Source organism: Ranitomeya imitator, chromosome 2 (genome assembly GCF_032444005.1).
Source record: "Ranitomeya imitator isolate aRanImi1 chromosome 2, aRanImi1.pri, whole genome shotgun sequence".
NCBI lineage: Eukaryota > Metazoa > Chordata > Amphibia > Anura > Dendrobatidae > Ranitomeya > Ranitomeya imitator.
Window position 1 is genome coordinate 814352432 of NC_091283.1, and position 23666 is coordinate 814376097.

Below are 23666 nucleotides of genomic sequence, written 5' to 3' on the forward strand. Positions count from 1 at the left end.
CAAAAATCGCTGGGATATGTTGAAACATTCCAGAGTTATTGCCGCATAAAGTGACGCTGGTCAGGTTTGAAAAAGGTGTCCTACCCTGTTCTAAAAATGTCCTTACGCTATTCTGAAGATACTAACACAAAATGTAATAATGACAAAAGAGTGCAATTACAGGGGCTTTCCATGAATTATTACATATTGATGACCTACCTTAGGATAGGTCACGGACATTAGATCAGTGGGGGTCTGACCTGGATCCCTCAACGATCAGCGGTCGAATGTGCAGTGAACGAAGCTGAAACGAGACAGCGCCATACACGGGGTAGTGGCCATTCTTGGGTACTGCAGCTAAGCTTCCAGTTGAGCTGCAATACCACAAACTTACCACTACACAGTGTATGGCGCTGTTGTGCTCCTCCATCCTACACTATGGACATCTGCCCAATGTGGGTGCTTCAAACAGCTGATCGGTGGGATTCCATGGTGTCAGACACCCACCCATCAGATATTGATCACCTATCAAGTTGTGAAAAAAAAAAACACTTTAATCCTATTGCTACTAACCTCCTCCAACCCTTGCACTGTCTAACCTGCTAATTCCACCATGAAGGCGCCGAAACCCATAAATCTCTGCAGGTTTTCATAACGCGCCAATGAAAAGAAAAACAATATTATATTGTCACAGTGTGAAATACATTTGGGCGACCGTCTATATAAGCAAATTTCTGAGCGGTGAAATACAATTGCCAAAATGCATTAGCAAACATTCATGCTCAGCAGCACAGAAAATGGCTGCAATTAATCTTAACTGTTACGACGTCAAGAAAAAAAAAAAAACGGGGGGAAACCATAGCCCATCAGAGTCGCGGCTCAGCAGACGGAACTGGAACAGATCTATTAATGGTTTTATGGAAGTTTATAGTACTTAGCGGGATTAAAACAAAATGCCAGTGTTAATTTAAAGTCTGCTCGCTGCTTCCAACACAACAAAGCCGCAGCCCCCGGCGGACGTACCGTGCCGCATATGGGGGGCTTATTTCACGTGTAGAGTACAAGGAGCACAATGTGTAGAATCAGTGTTCGAAAATCAGAAATGGGAAATTGTTTCCTTTGTTTTATTTGAAAGGAAATGTACTAAAAGGCAGCGGAGAAATTCAGAGGCACAAAGTTGAAAAGGGGTCCGAAAACATTACTGACGCCTATGACTTGTGTGATCAGCACTTACAGGGCAACAACAGTAGTCGCTGTTACAGGGCCCCTATGTCGTAGGGCTCTTACAGATAAATCTGTGTCCACACTGGCATAATGGCTTCCATCAGAAATGGTGGCGGATCCACAGGACAATGTGACTTATAATGGGGGGCATCGAGGGTCACGTTGAAGTTGTTGTTTTTTTTTCACCCACTGATTACACTGCGCAACAAATTTCAGGGAAGTTCTTGTCCCCTGAGAAAATCTTATTGCATCTTATAGATTTTGACCGGCTGAACACGAATATGTGCTCCCAAAGTCTGTATCACGTAAGGTTTTTAAGAAACAGTTTATAGTCTACATTATGACGTCCGAGACACTACATGCATGTGCATCGATGTCAGTAGCAAAAGCAATTGTTCTAAAGTGTTTTGCCGATGACTTTCGTTTAGAATCCGTGTCAGATGCTTCTCGAACAAGATTCCAGCAATAGTCGGCCAGCGTTGACGGACTCCACTTTCCATGGTACCTTTTCTTCATAAGCACAATGTCTTGGTGAAATCTTTCACCGTGTTCATCGCTAACGGCACAAAGATTGGCTGGAAACAAAGTGCAAGTGAGATTGTAGAAAATGCAGTTTTAGTGACAGATTGCATTTCATCCAATGATATTCTGTGAGCATGTTGTCCACGAGTTGTTCAAAGCCCGGTGCCAAGGAAGTTGAAGGTCACATCTTTAAAGGCTCCCATGCCACTTGTTCAGCACCTTGCATCAAAACTACTGTCATTCATTATAGCTCTGATCTGTGGGCCAATAAATATACCTTCTTTAATCTTTGCATCATTTATTCCTGGAAATTTCTGTCGCGAGTAAGAAAAGGCTTCCGATTCTTTGTTCATTGCTTTGACAAAATTCTTCATAAACCCAAGTGAGAATTATCATTGCTGGATCAACAAGAGGATGATGTTTAACATTCTTCTGTCCAGCACCCAGGTTTTCGCGGAGTGGCCCAGTCCTTTGTGAAATTGGGCATTTCTCGTGCACGACTGTCCCACTCACAAATATAACAACAATACTTGGTATATCCAAGCTGCAGTCCAAGAAGAAGTGCAACGACTTTTAGATCCAGTTATAATTTCTATAATTAATGTGGGTCAACAGTAACTCCATGTTCTCATACGTTTCTTCCACATGTACGGCATGTCCAATAGGTATAGAAGGATAGATATTTCCGCTGTGTAGTAAAACAGCCTTCAGACTTAAAACTGACGAGTCAATGAACAGTCGCCATTCCTTCGGGTCATGTTCGCATCCAAGAGCACCAAACAACCCCAAGACGTCGTTGCAAAAGGTTAAACTGTCGACATTTGATGAAGGTCTTCTTGACGACTGCAAAAACCAGAAACTCTTGTTCCTGGTAATAAGATTCCCTCTTGTAGCCTTCATCCCAATAATTCTGCCTCTTTGACAATTTCAAATCTCTGCCCAAGTCACTCAGATCAGCTTGACTGAACAGATGTGGATTAGATGTAGAAGGCTCAAACTCTGGGTCTGCAGCAGTTTCATTTTCCACTGACATTGTTAGTTCATCTCCGTCGTCCTCCATTGTCCATACTTTGGGCGGCTTTGGAACATGAAGACTTTCATCGTGTGGCACAGGTCTTATGGCTAAAGGAAGATTAGGATATTCTATTGATTTCTTGTTCTTTGCTGAATATCCTGTTACATTTGTAAGGCAGAAGTAGCAATCTGTTACGTGATCTCTCTGCCCTCTCCATATCACTGGGACAGCGAACGGCACTGAAGGTTGTGATCCATTCATCCATCCTCTATAGCAGTGTTCCCCAACTCCGGTCCTCAAGAGCCACCAACAGGTCATGTTTTCAAGATTTCCTTAGTATTGCACAGGTAATACCTTTCCAGGTAATGCAATCATCACCTGTGCAATACTAAGGAAATCCTGAAAACTTGACCTGTTGGTGGCCCTTGAAGACCGGAGTTGGGGGAACACTGCTCTAAGGCTTCTAGAACAAGATGCATGGCATATATGAGGTGCCCACTGTTTGTCCTAATCTCCACTTGAACAGTGAAAGTATAGTTCATATGCTTTCTTAACAAGTGGAGTCATTTCCTTTTTTTGTGCTTTCATTGTATATTCTCCGCATATGTTGCAGAAATTATCACTGCTGTTGAGACACCGACGCGACATTTCAAAATAAATCTTCAGTTTTTACAATGAAAAGTATTCAGGCGAATCGCATATATGATAGTAACTAGATGGAGGCCCGATATGGCATTGGGAGGGCGGTAATGTCACGATGGGGGCAGGCTTCACATCGGGAGGGCGGTAGTGTCACAATAGGGGCAGGCTTCACATCGGGAGGGCGGTAGTGTCACGATGGGGGCAGGCTTTGCAGCGTTGAGAATCCCCCCCTCCCCATGCGCTCACAGCTCCTGGGCAGGGGAGAAAGCAAAAGACAATACTGACATTACAGCAGGCAGGCTTCACATTGGGAGGGCGGTAGTGTCACGATGGGGGCAGGCTTCACATCGGGAGGCCGGTAGTGTCACGATGGGGGCAGGCTTCACATCGGGAGGGCGGTAGTGTCACGATGGGGGCAGGCTACACATCGGGAGGGTGGTAGTGTTACGATGGGGACAGGCTTCACATCGGGAGGGCGGTAGTGTTACGATGGGGACAGGCTTCACATCGGGAGGGCGGTAGTGTCACGATGGGGGCAGGCTTCACATCGGGAAGGCGGGCGGTAGTGTCACGATGGGAGCAGGCTTCACATCGGGAGGGCAGTAGTGTCACGATGGGGGCAGGCTTCACATCGGGAGGGCGGTAGTGTCACGATGGGGGCAGGCTTCACATCGGGAGGGCGGTAGTGTCACGATGGGGGCAGGCTTCACATCGGGAGAGCTTTAGTGTCACGATGGGGGCAGGCTTTGCAGCGTTGAGAATCTCCCCCCCGGCCCCCATGCGCTCACAGCTCCTGGGCAGGGGAGGAAGCAAAAGACAATACTGACATTACAGCAGGAGATCGCAGAGGATACATTTTGTGAGGTAAAATATTGTTTAAAAACAGTCAGTCAGTGAAATATTTTACCTCACAAAATGAATCCTCGGTGATCCCCTGCTGTAATGTCAGTATTGTTTTTTGCTTCCTCCCCTGCCCAGGAGATGTGGTACGCTCCGTATACTGTCAGCCGAATGATTTACTGCGCCTGCGCGGATTTTGCATAATAAGTGCTTGCATATGTGTAGATCAGCGATTTATGTTATTTCAGTGGAAAATTCAGAATATACATAGATATATAGAATTATATCAGAATATTATACTGTTTCGTATCATTTATCAAAATCCTTACGTGATAGGAAAAATCTGAAGTCATTTCTGAAATCAGCATGAAAAAATCTATCAGGAACACTCAAAATTGTCCGAGGGACAAAACAACAGCGTTACCAAACAATATAGTATCAAGGATATATACCCACAGCACACTTACATCCTTATCCCCACTGGACAGCAGCAGGGAATAGGATATGCTCCGTCCCAGTACATATACAGTGGCATATAAAAGTTTGTGCACCCCTGGTCAAAATTACTGTTATTGTGAACAGTTAAGAACGTTGAAGATGAAATGATCTCTAAAAGGACTAGGTAAAGATGACACATTTCCTTTGGGCTTTAGGCAAAAAAAAAAAAAAAATTATATATTATATATATATATATATATATATATATATATATATATATATAATTAAAATTACAAAAAGGAAAATGGCCCAAATGCAAAAGTTTGGGCACCCTTAGAGATTTGGGTACTCAGATAACTTTGACCAAGGTTTCAGACCTTAATTAGCCTGTTATGGCTTATTCACGATCATCGTTAGGAAAGACCAGGTGATGAAAATTTCTCAGCTTTATAAAAACCCAGCCTCCTCTAACCTTGTGCCAAAAAATAGCTGCCATGGGTTCTTCTAAGCAGCTGCCTAGCACTCTGAAAATGAAAATGGTGGAGGCCCACAAAGCAGGAGAAGGACATAAGAAGATAGCAAAGCTTTTTCAAGTTGCTCTTTCCTCAGTTCGAAATGTAATTAAGAAATGGCAGTTAACAGGAACAGTGGAGGTCAAGATAAGGTCTGGAAGACCAAGCAAAATTTCAGTGAGAGCTGCTAGTAAGATTTCTAGAGAGGCAAATCAGAAGCCCCGCCTGATTGCAAAAAAAATTCAGAAATATTTAGCAGACTCTGGAGTTGTGATATAGGGTGCTACTGTTCAGAGACACCTGCATAAATATGGCCTTCTTTTCGGAAAAAAAAAGTCATCAGAAGAAAACCTCTCCTGCATCCTCATCATAAAATTCAGCATCAGAACATCTAAACAAGCTGGATGCAATTTGGAAACAAGTCCCGTGGACCAATGAGGCTAAAATAGAAATCTTTGGCACCAATGATCAAAGGTACAGTTAAGTCCATATATATTTGGACAGAGACAACATTTTTCTAATTTTGGTTATAGACATTACCACAATAAATTTTAAACAAAACAATTCAGATGCAGTTGAAGTTCAGACTTTCCGCTTTCATTTGAGGGTATCCACATTAAAATTGGATGACGGCTTTATGAGTTTCAGCTCCTTAACATGTGCCACCCAGTTTTTAAGGGGACCAAAATTAATTGGACAGATTCAATCATTTTAAATAAAATGTTAATTTCTAGTACTTGGTTGAAAACCCTTTGTTGGCAATGACTGCCTGAAGTCTTGAACTCATGGACATCACCAGACGCTGTATTTCCTCCTTTCTGATGCTCTGCCAGGCCTTCACTGCGGTGGTTTTCAGTTGATGTTTGTTTGTGGGCCTTTCTGTCTGAAGTTTAGTCTTTAACAAGTGAAATGCATTCTCAATTGGGTTGAGATCAGGTGACTGACTTGGCCAATCAAGAATATTCCACTTCTTTGCTTTAATAAACTCCTGGGTTGCTTTGGCTTTATGTTTTGGGTCATTGTCCATCTGTAGTATGAAACGGCGACCAATCAGTTTGGCTGCATTTGGCTGGATCTGAGCACACAGTATGGCGGCTCTGAATACCTCAGAATTCATTCTGCTGCTTCTGTCCTGTGTCACATCATCAATAAACACTAGTGACCCAGTGCCACTGGCAGCCATGCATGCCCAAGTCATCACACTGCCTCCGCCGTGGTTTACAGATGATGTGGTATGCTTTGGATCATGAGCTGTACCACGCCTTCACCATACTTTTCTCTTTCCATCATTCTGGTAGAGGTTGATCTTGGTTTTATCTGTCCAAAGAATGTTCTTCCAGAACTGTGCGGCTTTTTTAGATGTTTTTTAGCCTTTTTATTCTTGATGCTTATGAGTGGCTGCACCGTGCAGTGAACCCTCTGTATTTACTTTCATGCAGTCTTCTCTTTATGGTAGATTTGGATATTGATATGCCGACCTCCTGGAGAGTGTTTTTCACTTGGTCGGCTGTTGTGAAGGGGTTTCTCTTCACCATGGAGATTATTCTGAGATCATCCACCACTGTTGTCTTCCGTGGGCGTCCAGGACTTTTTGCATTGATGAGTTCTTTCTTTCTTTCTTTCTCTTTCTTTTCCTAATATTCTAGCAATTTCTCGGATGGGTGTTTTCTGATTTCGCAGCTTAAGGATGGCTTGTTTCACCTGCATGGAGAGCTCCTTTGACCGCATGTTTACTTCACAGCAAAACCTTCCAAATGCAGCACCACACCTCAAATCATCTCCAGGCCTTTTATCTGCTTAATTGAGAATGACATAACGAAGGGATGTCCATGAAATAGCCTTGGAGTCAATTGTCCAATTACTTTTGGTCCCATTAAAAACAGGGTGGCGCATGTTAAAGGGACTCTGTCACCTGAATTTGGAGGGAACAATTTTCAGCCATAGAGGCGGGGTTTTCGGGTGTTTGATTCACCCTTTCCTTACCCGCTGGCTGCATGCAGGCTGCAATATTGGATTGAAGTTCATTCTCTGTCCTCCATAGTACATGCCTGTGCAGGGCAAGATTGCCTTGTGCAGGCGTGTACTATGGAGGACAGAGAATGAACTTCAACCCAATATTGCAGCCAGCGGGTAAGGAAAGGGTGAATTAAACACCCGAAAACCCCGCCCCTATGGCTGAAGATTGTTCCCTCCAAATTCAGGTGACAGAGTCCCTTTAAGAGGCTGAAACTCCTAAGCCCTTCATCCAATTTTAATGTGGATACCCTCACATGAAAGCTGAAAGTCTGAACTTCAACTGCATCTGAATTGTTTTGTTTAAAATTCATTGTGGTAATGTCTATAACCAAAATTAGACAAATGTTGTCTCTGTCCAAATATATATGGACTTAAGTGTATGTGTGGAGAAAAAAAGGAACAGAATTTCAGGAAAAGAAAATCTCGCCAACTATGAACCATGGGGGTGGATCAATCATGCTTTGGGGTTGTATTGCAGCCAATGGCACGGCGAACATTTCACAGGTAGAGGGAAGAATGGATTCAATTAAATTTCAACAAATTCTTGATGCAAACATAACACCATCTGTAAAAAAGCTGAAGTTTAAAAAAGGATGGCTGCTACAAATGGATACTGATCCTAAACACACGTCAAAATCCACAGTAGATGACCTGAAAAGGCACAAGCTGAAGGTTTTACAATGGCCCTCACAGTCCCCTGATCTGAATATCATTGAAAATCTGTGGCTAGACCTCAAAATAGCAGAGGATGCAAGACGACTCAGGAATCTCACAGAACTGAAAGAATTTTCCAAGGAAGAATGGATGAAAATCCCTCCAACAAGAATTGAAAGACTCTTGTCTGGCTACAAAAAGCATTTACAAGTTGTGATAGTTTCAAAAGGGTGTGCTACTAGGTACAAACTATACAGGGAATATATACCGTAATTTATCCTTATCTCCACTGGACACCAGGCAATATACAGTGGGGCAAAAAAGTATTTAGTCAGTCAGCAATAGTGCAAGTTCCACCACTTAAAAAGATGAGAGGTGTCTGTAATTTACATCATAGGTAGACCTCAACTATGGGAGACAAACTGAGAAAAAAAAATCCAGAAAACCACATTGTCTGTTTTTTTATCATTTTATTTGCATATTATGGTGGAAAATAAGTATTTGGTCAGAAACAAACAATCAAGATTTCTGGCTCTCACAGACCTGTAACTTCATCTTTAAGAGTCTCCTCTTTCCTCCACTCATTACCTGTAGTAATGGCACCTGTTTAAACTTGTTATCAGTATAAAAAGACACCTGTGCACACCCTCAAACAGTCTGACTCCAAACTCCACTATGGTAAAGACCAAAGAGCTGTCAAAGGACACCAGAAACAAAATTGTAGCCCTGCACCAGGCTGGGAAGACTGAATCTGCAATAGCCAACCAGCTTGGAGTGAAGAAATCAACAGTGGGAGCAATAATTAGAAAATGGAAGACATACAAGACCACTGATAATCTCCCTCGATCTGGGGCTCCACGCAAAATCCCACCCCGTGGGGTCAGAATGATCACAAGAACGGTGAGCAAAAATCCCAGAACCACGCGGGGGGACCTAGTGAATGAACTGCAGAGAGCTGGGACCAATGTAACAAGGCCTACCATAAGTAACACACTACGCCACCATGGACTCAGATCCTGCAGTGCCAGACGTGTCCCACTGCTTAAGCCAGTACATGTCCGGGCCCGTCTGAAGTTTGCTAGAGAGCATTTGGATGATCCAGAGGAGTTTTGGGAGAATGTCCTATGGTCTGATGAAACCAAACTGGAACTGTTTGGTAGAAACACAACTTGTCGTGTTTGGAGGAAAAAGAATACTGAGTTGCATCCATCAAACACCATACCTACTGTAAAGCATGGTGGTGGAAACATCATGCTTTCGGGCTGTTTCTCTGCAAAGGGGCCAGGACGACTGATCCGGGTACATGAAAGAATGAATGGGGCCATGTATCGTGAGATTTTGAGTGCAAACCTCCTTCCATCAGCAAGGGCATTGAAGATGAAACGTGGCTGGGTCTTTCAACATGACAATGATCCAAAGCACACCGCCAGGGCAACGAAGGAGTGGCTTCGTAAGAAGCATTTCAAGGTCCTGGAGTGGCCTAGCCAGTCTCCAGATCTCAACCCTATAGAAAACCTTTGGAGGGAGTTGAAAGTCCGTGTTGCCAAGCGAAAAGCCAAAAACATCACTGCTCTAGAGGAGATCTGCATGGAGGAATGGGCCAACATACCAACAACAGTGTGTGGCAACCTTGTGAAGACTTACAGAAAACGTTTGACCTCTGTCATTGCCAACAAAGGATATATTACAAAGTATTGAGATGAAATTTTGTTTCTGACCAAATACTTATTTTCCACCATAATATGCAAATAAAATGTTAAAAAAACAGACAATGTGATTTTCTGGATTTTTTTTTCTCAGTTTGTCTCCCATAGTTGAGGTCTACCTATGATGTAAATTACAGACGCCTCTCATCTTTTTAAGTGGTGGAACTTGCACTATTGCTGACTGACTAAATACTTTTTTGCCCCACTGTATAATCTATCCTCATCGCCACTGGACAACAGGGAATATATAATCTATCTTTATCTCCACTAGTCACTAGGGAATATAGCCTGTTATTATTCCCACTGGCAACAAGGGAAAATAACTTATTCTCTTAGCCACTAGGCACCAGTGAATATAACTTACTCTTATTCCCACCGAACACCAGGGAATATAACCTATCCATATCCCCACTGAACGTAATCTACACTTATCTTCACTGGACACAAGGCAATTTATAATCAATCCTTTTCCCCACTTTCCTCCAAGGAAATATTATCTACCCTTATCCCAACTGACAACAGAGAATAAAACCTATCCTGATTGTCACTAGACACCAGGGAATATATGTTAGTCTTATCTACACTGAACACTGCGGCATATAACCTAATTTTATCCATGGTAACTACGGTATTTACTCTCCAACCCAGTTGGCACCAAGAAATATATAATAATAATAATAATAATAATAATAATAATAATATTATAAATTAGTCTTATTTCCACTGGACACCAGGGACAATATCATATGCTTATCCTATGTCTATAGAACCTCAAAATAACTGTAACAGTTCTAACCAAAATGTAACAATTTACTATCTTATATATTTATAAGTGACATGAGTAAATGTTGCATGCCAAGTGCAGTAGTGATTGGAATAGTTCATCAAGCTCCTTCAACCATTGTCCCCGAGTGACCCCCATAAAGATGTGCATTATGGGGTTAATACTTTTCCCGGTTAGTGCAATGATGCTGAAGACAAAATTCTGCTCTATTTTTTTTGCAACCCGTTTTACTCGTTACTCTAAAGAGTAAACAATAATCCGGTGTTAAAATATGCAAATTAATAATCAGGAACTCGGCAATTAAATCATTATTCCATTGCAATCAAATCAGCGTCATCAATCTTTTATACCTGATGAAGGGTGTACGGCAAGTAAAACATCCAGCTACAGTGATTACGACAAATCCACTTTATTGTAATCTTACCCTGATGAATTAACCTCATGGATAAAAATAGGTCACATGCGAAATGTATACAAAATATAATATTTAAAATTTCATTAGTCCTATATATTATTAACCCCAAGCTGAAAAAGCAGGTGCCCCGGGCGTCTTATGCACAAAGTACAAAAATACCGATACACTAAAAAAAAAAAAAAAAGACACAATCGAGCAAAATATATAAATAAACTTCATTGTCTTACATAATAAAACATAAAAAAAAATGAAAAATAAAATATTAACACAATAGGGTGTAAATATTACTGTGTTTACTGTATGTACAATCCACACAATACTTCACTTACCAAGTTCTATAGGAAGCGCTCTGATGGGATTTCCTTCCAGAAGGAGATATTGTAGGTGCCTGTGGGAAAAGTAAAGACAGGCTTTTTGTAGCAGCGAAAGGGTGCAGGGATCTGGTGGAGTGGGCGGCTTTAACATCTTGGTTGACGACAAAACTATGCAGAGTGCAGCAATCAAGATGTGTTTGTAGTGAGAACTTTGTTCATCACAGTTGCTGCCTATGCAGAGCACTAGAACAGATGACAAGGTTGGGCTTTGTCATCTTGGACACAGCCTATGCAGAGTGCAGCAGCCAATGTTATACTCATCTTGACTGTTGCGCTTTGCATAAGTAGTGACTGAAAGGACAAAGGCTGCATTCAGGGGCGTTCACAGAAATCATGGGGCCTCACAGCATAAGTTCTTTTTTTCTAACCCTAAGGTTAGGGCTAGGGCTCTTGGCTAGAGATAGAACTGGTTATGATTAGGGTAAGGTTGTGTGCACACGTTCAGGATTTTTTGCGTTTTTTTTCGCTATAAAAACGCAATAAAAATGCTTAAAAAACGCATACATATGCATCCCATCATTTATAATGCATTCCGCAATTTTTGTGCATATGTTGCGTTTTTTCCGCCAAAAAACGCATCGCGGTAAAAAACGCAGGATGTTCATTTATTTTGCGGATTTTTTGCGGATTTCCCACTATATTATTGCATTGGGGGGAAAAAACGCGAAAAACGCGCAAAAAAAAAAACGCATGCGGATTTCTGGCAGAAAATGTCAGGTTTTGTTCAGGAAATTTCTGCAAGGAATCCTGACGTGTGCACATAGCCTTAGGGCTAGGACTAGGATTTGAGCTAGGGTTAGGGATAAGAATAAAACATTTTTGCATATAAAAAAAACCCACAAAAGTGTAATAAAAAAATAATATTACAATCTATAACTTTCTTTTTTACGTTTTCAGTATCTTCTTAAAACACAATACATGTACTTGGGGGATAAGGAGTTCATAACTGGAATGACAGTATGGAAGGGAGTGGTAATGGTCCAGTGGTTAGGGAGCCCAAAATACTTGCCTTGCCCTGGTACTGGCAACCCACACTTAGCCACTGAAGCCACTTAACACGTCAGTGTATGAGAAAATCCACGCAAACACAAGGAGAACATACAAACTCCATGCAGATGTTGGCTTTGGCTGGATACTAACCCCAGGCCACAGCGCTGCAAGGCAACAGTGCTAACCACTGAGCCGCCGAGCTACTCCTTTATTCCTTGGTATCTGTGATCAGATCTATAGTATTCAGGTAACAATGACTTTCTTGTCCTTTACGTGACAGTGGAAGCGTTTACTGCACGATGTGAGTCTACGTGGAGAACGGAGTGTGGATAATTATCTGCAGCTAAATTATGCATCAGGAAGAGTTAAATAATGCAGCAGAAGTTTTACGCTTTTACAACATTCCCATATTCCAGCCATTCATTCCTGAGATACACCTATACGCTACAGTGACTTATCATCGGGTCCTTGTTAGGGCAAATGTGTCAGATACCCGGCAGCTTTTGTGTCTGGATTGACAGATTTCACATCCACTGAATGTCAATTTTAAATGGAGATTCACTCTTTACTGTGCAATGTAATGTGTCATTTTCACTGTCGACGTACCTTTAAATTTTGTGCTGTAGATACTACCATTCTTGTTCAGATTACAATTAAAACCCCATTAAAAGGGAATCTGTCAGATTTTTGCTATTTAATCTGAGAGTAACATTATACAGGTATCAAGACCCTGAATCCAAGGATGTGTCACTTACTAGGCTGTCTGCTGTAGTTTCAATACAATCAGTGTTTTATCAGCAGGAGACTATCACTGTCGGGCTAGGTCTCACATACAAGCCAGTCCACCTAATCTGTGTAACCCCCACCTCCACCACTGACTGGCAGCTTGCTAACAATGTTCACAAGAAGCTGCCAATCAGGGGTTTGGGTGACATCACACAGGGCTAACATTCTGACCACTGCTACATGTCCAACAGAGAAAACAGAGATTATATCAAAACTACACAAAGCAGTCCGGTAGGTGACAGATTGCTAAAATCAATAGAAAAAGCAAAAGCTGACAGCACTCACAGTACTGGGGCGCCCGTTCAACATCCAGGGAACCGTCCCGGATATAGCCAGACCAATCAATATATAACAAACAGCGCTCCATCCAGGTGTAGAAATCTTCAAAATAAGCTTTATTAAGCCATGACACAGCAACGTTTCGACCACCACTTTGTCTTTGTCAAAGACCCAAGTGGTGGTCGAAACGTTGCTGTGTCATGGCTTAATAAAGCTTATTTTGAAGATTTCTACACCTGGATGGAGCGCTGTTCATTATATATTGATTAGATTGCTAAAATCAGGCTCTCTGCGCCTACATCGTGCTGCTCTCGGATTACACAGCAAAATCCTGCTTACAGATTCCCTTTAAATGTACAATTAGGATATGACGGCAAAGTGGTTTTAGCATGTGGACTATAGTTTATAGGTAAACCGAGCCTATAAACAATTATGTTTTTATGCTTACGGTATTTAAACAATTAGGGACCAGGAAGAAGCACTCGCTCAGTGCGAAACGGCAGCTGTCCATACTCTGAAGAATGAAGTCTTTTGAACCTTTATGAACGGGTGAGTGTCACAATTTCATTTACTTTACAATAAGTTTATTAAAAAAATACTTTTTTTTTATAGGAATAACATGAGCACATTTGCCCTGCTGTTCCTGTGAAATGTTCCTTTCTGTATTTTCTGCACCAAACTGGGAAAACACATCCGATTTTGAACCGAGTCATGCATCAAACTCATCAATTCAAGTTTATGAGAAAAACTGGACATCATTCGGACCTCTCTTTCCATTAGGAATGATTGTAAAAGCTCAGATCCCCAGTACTACTACTTGGCCTACCGATACTTCTGTAAAGCTCAGATCCCCAGTACTACTACTCGGCCTACCGATACTTCTGTAACACTCAGATCCCCAGTACTACTACTTGGCCTACCGATACTTCTGTAAAGCTCAGATCCCCAGTACTACTACTTGGCCTACCGATACTTCTGTAACACTCAGATCCCCAGTACTACTACTTGGCCTACCGATACTTCTGTAAAGCTCAGATCCCCAGTACTACTACTTGGCCTACCGATACTTCTGTAAAGCTCAGATCCCCAGTACTACTACTTGGCCTACCGATACTTCTGTAACACTCAGATCCCCAGTACTACTACTTGGCCTACCGATACTTCTGTAAAACTCAGATCCCCAGTACTACTACTTGGCCTACCGATACTTCTGTAAAGCTCAGATCCCCAGTACTACTACTTGGCCTACCGATACTTCTGTAACACTCAGATCCCCAGTACTACTACTTGGCCTACCGATACTTCTGTAACACTCAGATCCCCAGTACTACTACTTGGCCTACCGATACTTCTGTAACACTCAGATCCCCAGTACTACTACTTGGCCTACCGATACTTCTGTAAAGCTCAGATCCCCAGTACTACTACTTGGCCTACCGATACTTCTGTAAAGCTCAGATCCCCAGTACTACTACTTGGCCTACCGATACTTCTGTAAAGCTCAGATCCCCAGTACTACTACTAGGCCTACCGATACTTCTGTAAAGCTCAGATCCCCAGTACTACTACTTGGCCTACCGATACTTCTGTAAAGCTCAGATCCCCAGTACTACTACTTGGCCTACCGATACTTCTGTAACACTCAGATCGACAGTACTACTACTTGGCCTACCGATACTTCTGTAAAGCTCAGATCCCCAGTACTACTACTAGGCCTACCGATACTTCTGTAAAGCTCAGATCCCCAGTACTACTACTTGGCCTACCGATACTTCTGTAAAGCTCAGATCCCCAGTACTACTACTTGGCCTACCGATACTTCTGTAAAGCTCAGATCCCCAGTACTACTACTTGGCCTACCGATACTTCTGTAACGCTCAGATCCCCAGTACTACTACTTGGCCTACCGATACTTCTGTAAAGCTCAGATCCCCAGTACTACTACTTGGCCTACCGATACTTCTGTAAAGCTCAGATCCCCAGTACTACTACTTGGCCTACCGATACTTCTGTAACACTCAGATCCCCAGTACTACTACTTGGCCTACCGATACTTCTGTAACGCTCAGATCCCCAGTACTACTACTTGGCCTACCGATACTTCTGTAAAGCTCAGATCCCCAGTACTACTACTTGGCCTACCGATACTTCTGTAAAGCTCAGATCCCCAGTACTACTACTTGGCCTACCGATACTTCTGTAAAGCTCAGATCCCCAGTACTACTACTTGGCCTACCGATACTTCTGTAACACTCAGATCCCCAGTACTACTACTTGGCCTACCGATACTTCTGTAACACTCAGATCCCCAGTACTACTACTTGGCTGATGAGGATCAAAGACCCTGAGGTATGGATTTTTTTTTTTTTTACAAAACATGAAGTTTAAAATCATGTTTTATTCAGATTCAATTAAGTTTTTAACAGGTTGTTCCTAGCGCATCTCTTTTCAGCATATACATTAATTTATTAAAATATTAAAGACATCGGTGCTTTGAACTATTTAAACAGGAAGTGAGGTTGTTGAGGTCGAAGCCCTGGAAGAAGCCGATATGGCGAAACTCTGAGTCAGGCAGTTGACCTCACCTCAATTTTATATGCTGATTTTAATGCGTTTTTATTCTGCAAGTATAATAAAAATATTCTTTTGGTAAACTAATCTCCCTTGAGCGTCACTATTAAGTGAGGTACGAGGCACGTGAAACTAGATGGTAGATGCGGTATGGATTGATGGAGAACTAGAAACCTATTTTGTACCTACACTTGAGTGAAGGTGTGAATGAGATGAGGCGAGTCCCATCTACTGGGAAATAGAAGACTGTGAAGATCAGATAAATCCTAATTTGTGTGCATTGCAGAATTTTTAAATGCATGGTTCTTACTGCCTGTTTGATAAAGAAGCTTGAGAAACCTTCTTCAGTTTTTGTATTTGCATTCTGATGACACTCTGAGGTTGAAAACTGACCCAATGACCAAACTGATGAAAATCTTATCAGTGATGTCTCGAACATCATGTCCTCCCTTTATCTGAAACCTGTCAAAAACCAAAAAGACTTAACTCCTTGGGTTTCCTCCCTCTACTTACCTACCTATGCCCGACATTGCCATCTCCGTGTGTGGTTCTACCGTTTCTCCCCAGCAACATGCCCACTGCCTACATCCGATCACTCACCTGCACCTCATTTCTAAAATTTAACCTTTTCTTAATTTTGACTCTGCAAAGACTCTTACTGTTGCTCTTATTCATTCTCAGTTTGGACTATTTCAACTCTCTACTAATCAGTCTCCCTTTTATTAAACCCTTCCTTCTCCAATGCATCTTGAATGCAGCATCCAGGATCATATTCCTCCCCAACCACTACACCGGTGCTTCTACCCTGCACCAGTCGTTGCACCGGTTGCCCATCCGCTGCAGGGTCCAATACAAACTTATCACTGTCACCCCTCAGCACCATCCTACATCTCCTCCCTCATCTCAATCTACCACCCTACCCGTACCCTCTGTTCTGCTAATGACCCAAGACTAACATCCTCAACAATCCAAACCTCCCACTACTGCCTCCAAGACTCCTCACGTGCTGTGGCAATTCTTTGGAATGCACTACCCAGGACACTTTGATTAATCCCCACCACCCACAGTTTTAAGCGTGCCTTAAAAACAAAGACTGGCCTATCGCCTCAACATACTTATTTCACTATCCCTGTTTTGCCCTTACAAAATTGTATGCAAAACCAGGACCCTCGTATCATCGGTTCTCACACCCTTCATGCACTTAATAGCCCTTCGTGTCAGCACTCATACTGGTTAGTGACTGGTTCATGCAGTATTATGTGAACACCCTATTTATTATATTGATGGCCGGACCGTACAATACAAACACTTTTTACCGTTAACCTTTCGTGTCCCCCCTATTTCCTCAAAGATTGTAAGCTTGCGAGAAGGACCCTCACTCCTCTTGGTATCTGTTGATTCACGTGATTATTGTTTTTCTGTAATGTCTTTTATTGTCTGAACAAGTCCGCTCTAAAATGTAAAATGCTACGGAATATGTTGGTGCTATAGAAATAAAATCATTATTATTATTATTATTATAATAAAGCACTGATGAAAATAGGTAATTTTTTTCAGTATGAGAAAAATCACTGATGCCCGAATAAATACGCCCTTATCGAACACACATCGTCCTATGTAAACAAGACATGGGCTGCCGATAATATAACATTCTGTGAGCACAAAGCGATCAATTTCTGTGCATAAATGTTCCTCACCCTGTGTAAACAGACTAATAAATGACCGCCACTTAGCTTGCATGTAGCCAATTAGCTGTTGTTTAAAAGTCTGGATTGGCTAATGTAAAAAGGGCTATTAGTGTCTTTCCAGGTGCTCAGCATCCCCTCAGACGAGGATAGGACATCATTACCAGTGTAACGCTGCGGGGTGTGGACCCACTGCCCCATGGGCCGGGCTTACCCTGGAGGGGCATGAGTAGGTGTCTACCGGACCGTATTCTATAAAGCCACTGGTGGTGAGGATAAGCTAGGCCTCCGGGAGACACGAGGTAATACATCAGGGCAGTCCCCGGAAGGTCGGAGGCGTGGGTATGAGGTACAGGAGGGCGAAGATGTGGTCAGACTGTCCGAGGTCGGGGCAGGCCGCACAGGATCAGTATACGTAGCTAAGGTCAGGAGCGGAGAGGTCAGACAGGATGAGTATACGAGCTGGATCATTAACGGGAGAAACAAAGCACAAACAGGACACTAGCAGACGAACTGACTAGGAACCAACGTTCAGGCAAGCAGTGGTGGGAGGAACTGCCTACTAAAGAGCCTGCTTGCGCCAGATGAGCCAGGGGACCTAAACTTTCCAGGACACAGCAGGGTTAAGTTCCTGCAGAGACCGGCTACACACCCCTAAAGTCAAATGGAAACACATTCAGATGCAGCAGTGCTGAGGAGTGCTGCAAGAGGCAAAACTCAACGAGCCGGACTGACGCGGGGAGAAGCCGCATGGTGTCTGACATTTTCTAACATTTATCCAATTCTAGGATTTATAACCATTTCTCCACAGCAGCCCCTCCTCCACTCCACTGTCAGTCATGACATTTCATTCACTGGCTCAGAAAGACCCAAAGGAAAGGGCGACGTGCATCGTTCTGAGTTCATGGGATACGGATTTTCAAGAGCTCATCCGTCACAGGAACGTGCATCCGTCACAGGAACGTGCATCCCTCTACACGCTCACTTTTTATTTCATTAAGATTTACATACCAAATCAGATGGGATTTTTCTCCATTTCCGTAATTTACATACCTTAAAAGTAACGGGTCTTAATTTTTTTTTTTTTTAACTAAATCAATAGTATATGTGAAATTGAGAATCATTGCAATATATCCAGATTAGAATAACAAAATAAATCAGGATAGCATGAAGCAACAAAGTGAGCCAATGTTTCATTATTTGTTACTATCGTCATCATGCTCGAACTGACATTTGGCAATTTTTTACATACATAACCCAATATTCATAGGCATCTTTTTTAAATATAAATATTATCAATTCATTTTAATATTAATTATTGCAATATCAAATACTTCAATTTTACCGGTATATTAAAATGTATTCAAATATGATTTTATTATTAATAATTATTTATATTTTGCATATATTGCTTACTTATTTCATATATATATATATATATATATATATATATATATATATATATATATATATATATATATATATATATATATATATATATATATATATATATATATATATATATATATATACATATACAGGTCCTTCTAAAAAAATTAGCATATAGTGTTAAATTTCACTATTTACCATAATGTAATGATTACAATTAAACTTTCATATATTATAGGTTCATTATCCACCAACTGAAATTTGTCAGGTCTTTTATTGTTTTAATACTGATGATTTTGGCATACAACTCCTGATAACCCAAAAAACCTGTCTCAATAAATTAGCATATTTCACCCATCCAATCAAATAAAAGTGTTTTTTAATAACAAACAAAAAAACCAACAAATAATAATGTTCAGTTATGTACTCAATACTTGGTCGGGAATCCTTTGGCAGAAATGACTGCTTCAATGCGGCGTGGCATGGAGGCAATCAGCCTGTGACACTGCTGAGATGTTATGGAGGCCCAGGATGCTTCAATAGCGGCCTTAAGCTCATCCAGAGTGTTGGGTCTTGCGTCTCTCAACTTTCTCTTCACAATATCCCACAGATTCTCTATGGGGTTCAGGTCAGGAGAGTTGGCAGGCCAATTGAGCACAGTAATACCATGGTCAGTAAACCATTTACCAGTGCTTTTGGCACTGTGAGCAGGTGCCAGGTCGTGCTGAAAAATGAAATCTTCATCTCCATAAAGCATTTCAGCCGATGGAAGCATGAAGTGCTCCAAAATCTCCTGATAGCTAGCTGCATTGACCCTGCCCTTGATGAAACACAGTGGGCCAACACCAGCAGCTGACATGGCACCCCACACCATCACTGACTGTGGGTACTTGACACTGGACTTCAGGCATTTTGGCATTTCCTTCTCCCCAGTCTTCCTCCAGACTCTGGCACCTTGATTTCCGAATGACATGCAAAATTTGCTTTCATCAGAAAAAAGTACTTGGGACCACTTAGCAACAGTCCAGTGCTGCTTCTCTGTAGCCCAGGTCAGGCGCCTCTGCCGCTGTTTATGGTTCAAAAGTGGCTTTACCTGGGGAATGCGGCACCTGTAGCCCATTTCCTGCACACGTCTGTGCACGGTGGCTCTGGATGTTTCCACACCAGACTCAGTCCACTGCTTCCTCAGGTTCCCCAAGGTCTGGAATCGGTCCTTCTCCACAATCTTCCTCAGGGTCCGGTCTCCTCTTCTCGTTGTACAGCGTTTTCTGCCACATTGTTTCCTTCCAACAGACTTACCATTGAGGTGCCTTGATACAGCACTCTGGGAACAGCCTATTTGTTGAGAAATTTCTTTCTGGGTCTTACCCTCTTGCTTGAGGGTGTCAATGATGGCCTTCTTGACATCTGTCAGGTCGCTAGTCTTACCCATGATGGGGGTTTTGAGTAATGAACCAGGCAGGGAGTTTATAAAAGCCTCAGGTATCTTTTGCATGTGTTTAGAGTTAATTAGTTGATTCAGAAGATTAGGGTAATAGGTCGTTTAGAGAACCTTTTCTTGATATGCTAATTTATTGAGACAGGTTTTTTGGGTTATCAGGAGTTGTATGCCAAAATCATCAGTATTAAAACAATAAAAGACCTGACAAATTTCAGTTGGTGGATAATGAATCTATAATATATGAAAGTTTAATTGTAATCATTACATTATGGTAAATAATGAAATTTAACACTATATGCTAATTTTTTGAGAAGGACCTGTATATATATACATACACATACATATATAAATGTACATACATATATAAATAAATCTCTATAGTTTTGTCCAAATGGTACAAATTTAAATCAAGAAAATAAATATACATTTAATCCTTGTGAACCGGAACGATTTTATTTTCTCTGTTTTTGCCTGTTAGGGAATACCTTACAAATCTGTGATCGGGAAAGGCCTAAGATTAAAGTCTCAACAAGATTAACTCTTTTAGAAAATGGCATTTGGATGTCAGAGAGAGGGGTGGTCTGCTTCTTTGGGGTCCTATTTACTCTACAAGTGAGCTGTTTAGAAAAATTCACATTCTGGTGGACTCAACCAAGCCATCGTCACCCTATGCATAGGAATCCACAGCATGTAATATTACATTTTCCTATGGAAAAAATGTGTGCCCATCAGCAATGGTTGGTGGCCTTTTTGATAAGCTTCCTTTACTTCAGGGGTTGTACACTATTTTAGTATGACGCCTTTTTAAGCACCGGCGGCTCGTAAATGTATGGGTGACCAGTTACCTGGAAACATAAATATTTATTCACTGATGGATAAGTACAAATCAATTGTTGTTTGTTTTCTAATAGATTTAATTGCATTTTTAATAGTATATCAAGTAACGATATTTAAAGAGATAAAAGATAAAAAAATAAGGGGGGGAAGGTATACTTTAATACAGGAATAAGGGAAATTGGGAAAATGAATAGTGATGAGCGAATATACTCGTTACTCGAGATTTCTCGAGCACGCTCGGGTGACCTCCGAGTATTTGTTAGTGCTCGGAGATTTAGTTTTTCTTGCTGCAGCTGAATGATTTACATCTGTTAGCCAGCTTGATTACATGTGGGGATTCCCTAGCAACCCCCACATGTACTTATATTGGCTAACTGATGTAAATCATTCAGCTGCGGCAAGAAAAACTAAATCTCCGAGCACTAACAAATACTCGTAGATCACCCGAGCGTGCTCGAGAAATCTCGAGTAACGAGTATATTCGCTCATCACTAAAAACGAATAATTAAAGGGAAACAAGAAAAATAAAAAAAGAGAGGTCAAACAAACGAAGAAAATGAGCAATAAAGAAAAAAAAACTAAATCAAATAATAACAACAAAAAAATCCCTTTACAAATAGGGACTCAACTGGTGTTTGGAGACAGTAAAGAACATATCTGCTCCCAGCTGCCTGGCATGGACTGTATGGCACAGCCGTGTCTGGAACATATATACTTGGGACCTGACAACCACAAACTGGTGGAGAGTCTTACACATCAGGTCAAGTCAGACCTATATAGCGCCTTGTAACAAAAAATATATATATTTTTCAGCTACAAACTTTTAACTGGTTATTCGTGATGAGCGAGTGTGCTCGGATATCGTGTTATCTTAGCATGCTCAGGCGTTATCTGAGTATCTACGACGTGCTCGAGTAATATGTTCGAGTCCCTGTAGCTGCATGATATGAGGCTGTTAGGCAGCCGCCACACATGAATGGTTGCCTGTATGTTAGGCAATCCCCGCATGTGTTGTGGCTGCCCAATAGCTGCGATACTTGCAGCCGAGGGGACTCAAACATATTACTCGTGCACACCGCAGACACTCGGACAACACGGGAGCATGCTAAGATAACACGATATCTGAGCACGCTCGCTCATCACTGCTGGTTATGCCCCAAATTGTAACGCTTGGGCAGCACGGTGGCTTAGGCTACGTTCACATTAGCGTTCCGCTAATGTGCGTCGCTGTTGCGTCGGCGACGCAGCGGCGACGCGCCCCTATGTTTAACATGGGGGACGCGTACGTTTTTTTTGTTGCGTTTTTCGACACGTGCGTCGTTTCCGACGCTAGCGTCAGACGCAAGAAAATGCAACAAGTTGCATTTTTCATGCGTCCGATTTTCGTCAAAAAACGACGCACGCGTCGCAAAACGCAGCGTTTTTGCGTGCGTTTGCGCGCTTTTTTTGTGCGTCGTGCGTTGCGTCGCCGACGCAGCGGCGCGCAACGCTAATGTGAACGTAGCCTTAGTGGTTAGCACAGCAGCCTTGCAGCGCTGCAAAGAGTTTGTATGTTCTCTCCGTGTTTGCGTGGGTTTCCTCCGGGTACTCCGGTTTCCTCCCACATTCCAAAAGACATACGGATAGGGAATTTAGATTGTGAGCCCCATCGGGGACAGCGATGATAATGTGTGCAAACTGTAAAGCGCTGCGGAATATGTTAGCGCTATATAAAAATAAAGATTATTATTATAACGCTGACTAATGCAGTAGTAAGGGTATGTTCACACATTGTTTTTTTGCAGTTTTTTTTTCAATGCACCAAAAACCAGAGTGGTGTTTTTAACATTCATTTTTTTGCACTGTTTTTATCTTTCATACAAAATAGTTGAAAACCGCTGAAGTTTTCAGAAATCTCATTGATTGTGACTGATGCTGGTACTGTGAAATGCTGCATATTCTATGTACCAAATGCGCTACGTAAAAAAAGGCAGCAGAAACGCCACAAGTATACCCTAAAAATGTCATGTTTGTCTTAAAACTCACCCAGGAATTCCCAACAATATTAAATGTACCTGTGTCTCCCTATCGTACTTGGCAAAGCTGCAATCTCATTATTTCGGAGGTCCAACCAAACGAGGTGCGGCAGATGGAAGAAGAGGTCATCGGGGAGAGAGCGCAGTGCATTTCCCTCCAGATGCAGGCTCTGGAAATAAAATATACGTTTATTATTGTCTCAGTGTTTCGTTTTTAAAAATTTCAACAGAACCTTTTTTTTTTTTAACACAAAACAGAGGATTGCATGAGCTATAGAGGACACACATGACATCAGGTGTGGCCGCTTCCCCATAATGCCAAGTAGTCATCACATCACATGGTATAGCATAGCCAATCGGGAGCCACTATCATAGCCTGTATAAAAGCTGAGACAGGGAAGGAGGCAGCCATTCTGTAGTGAATCTGTAAAAGTTAAAGCTCACAGCATAGCAACAAAGATAGGGACAGAAAGCCATAAAACACAGCATAGACTTCACAGATAGTGACAGGACAGTGAGTGTGAATGAACAGAATAGAAAAACAGCTACCAT

General features: G+C 41.9%; 1 protein-coding gene across 2 annotated transcripts in view; it reads right to left on the reverse strand.

Annotated features, from left to right (window-relative positions):
* LRRC27 (leucine rich repeat containing 27) overlaps window positions 1–23666 on the reverse strand; it is a 76072-nt gene that overhangs the window by 45073 nt on the left and 7333 nt on the right. For both annotated transcript variants that reach the window (XM_069753891.1, XM_069753892.1), the window contains exons 3-4: window positions 23154–23284; window positions 11077–11135 (exon numbers count right to left, since the gene is read on the reverse strand). In XM_069753891.1, coding sequence (XP_069609992.1) covers window positions 11077–11135; window positions 23154–23284 — 190 coding nt within the window. The remainder of the gene's footprint in view (window positions 1–11076; window positions 11136–23153; window positions 23285–23666) is intronic.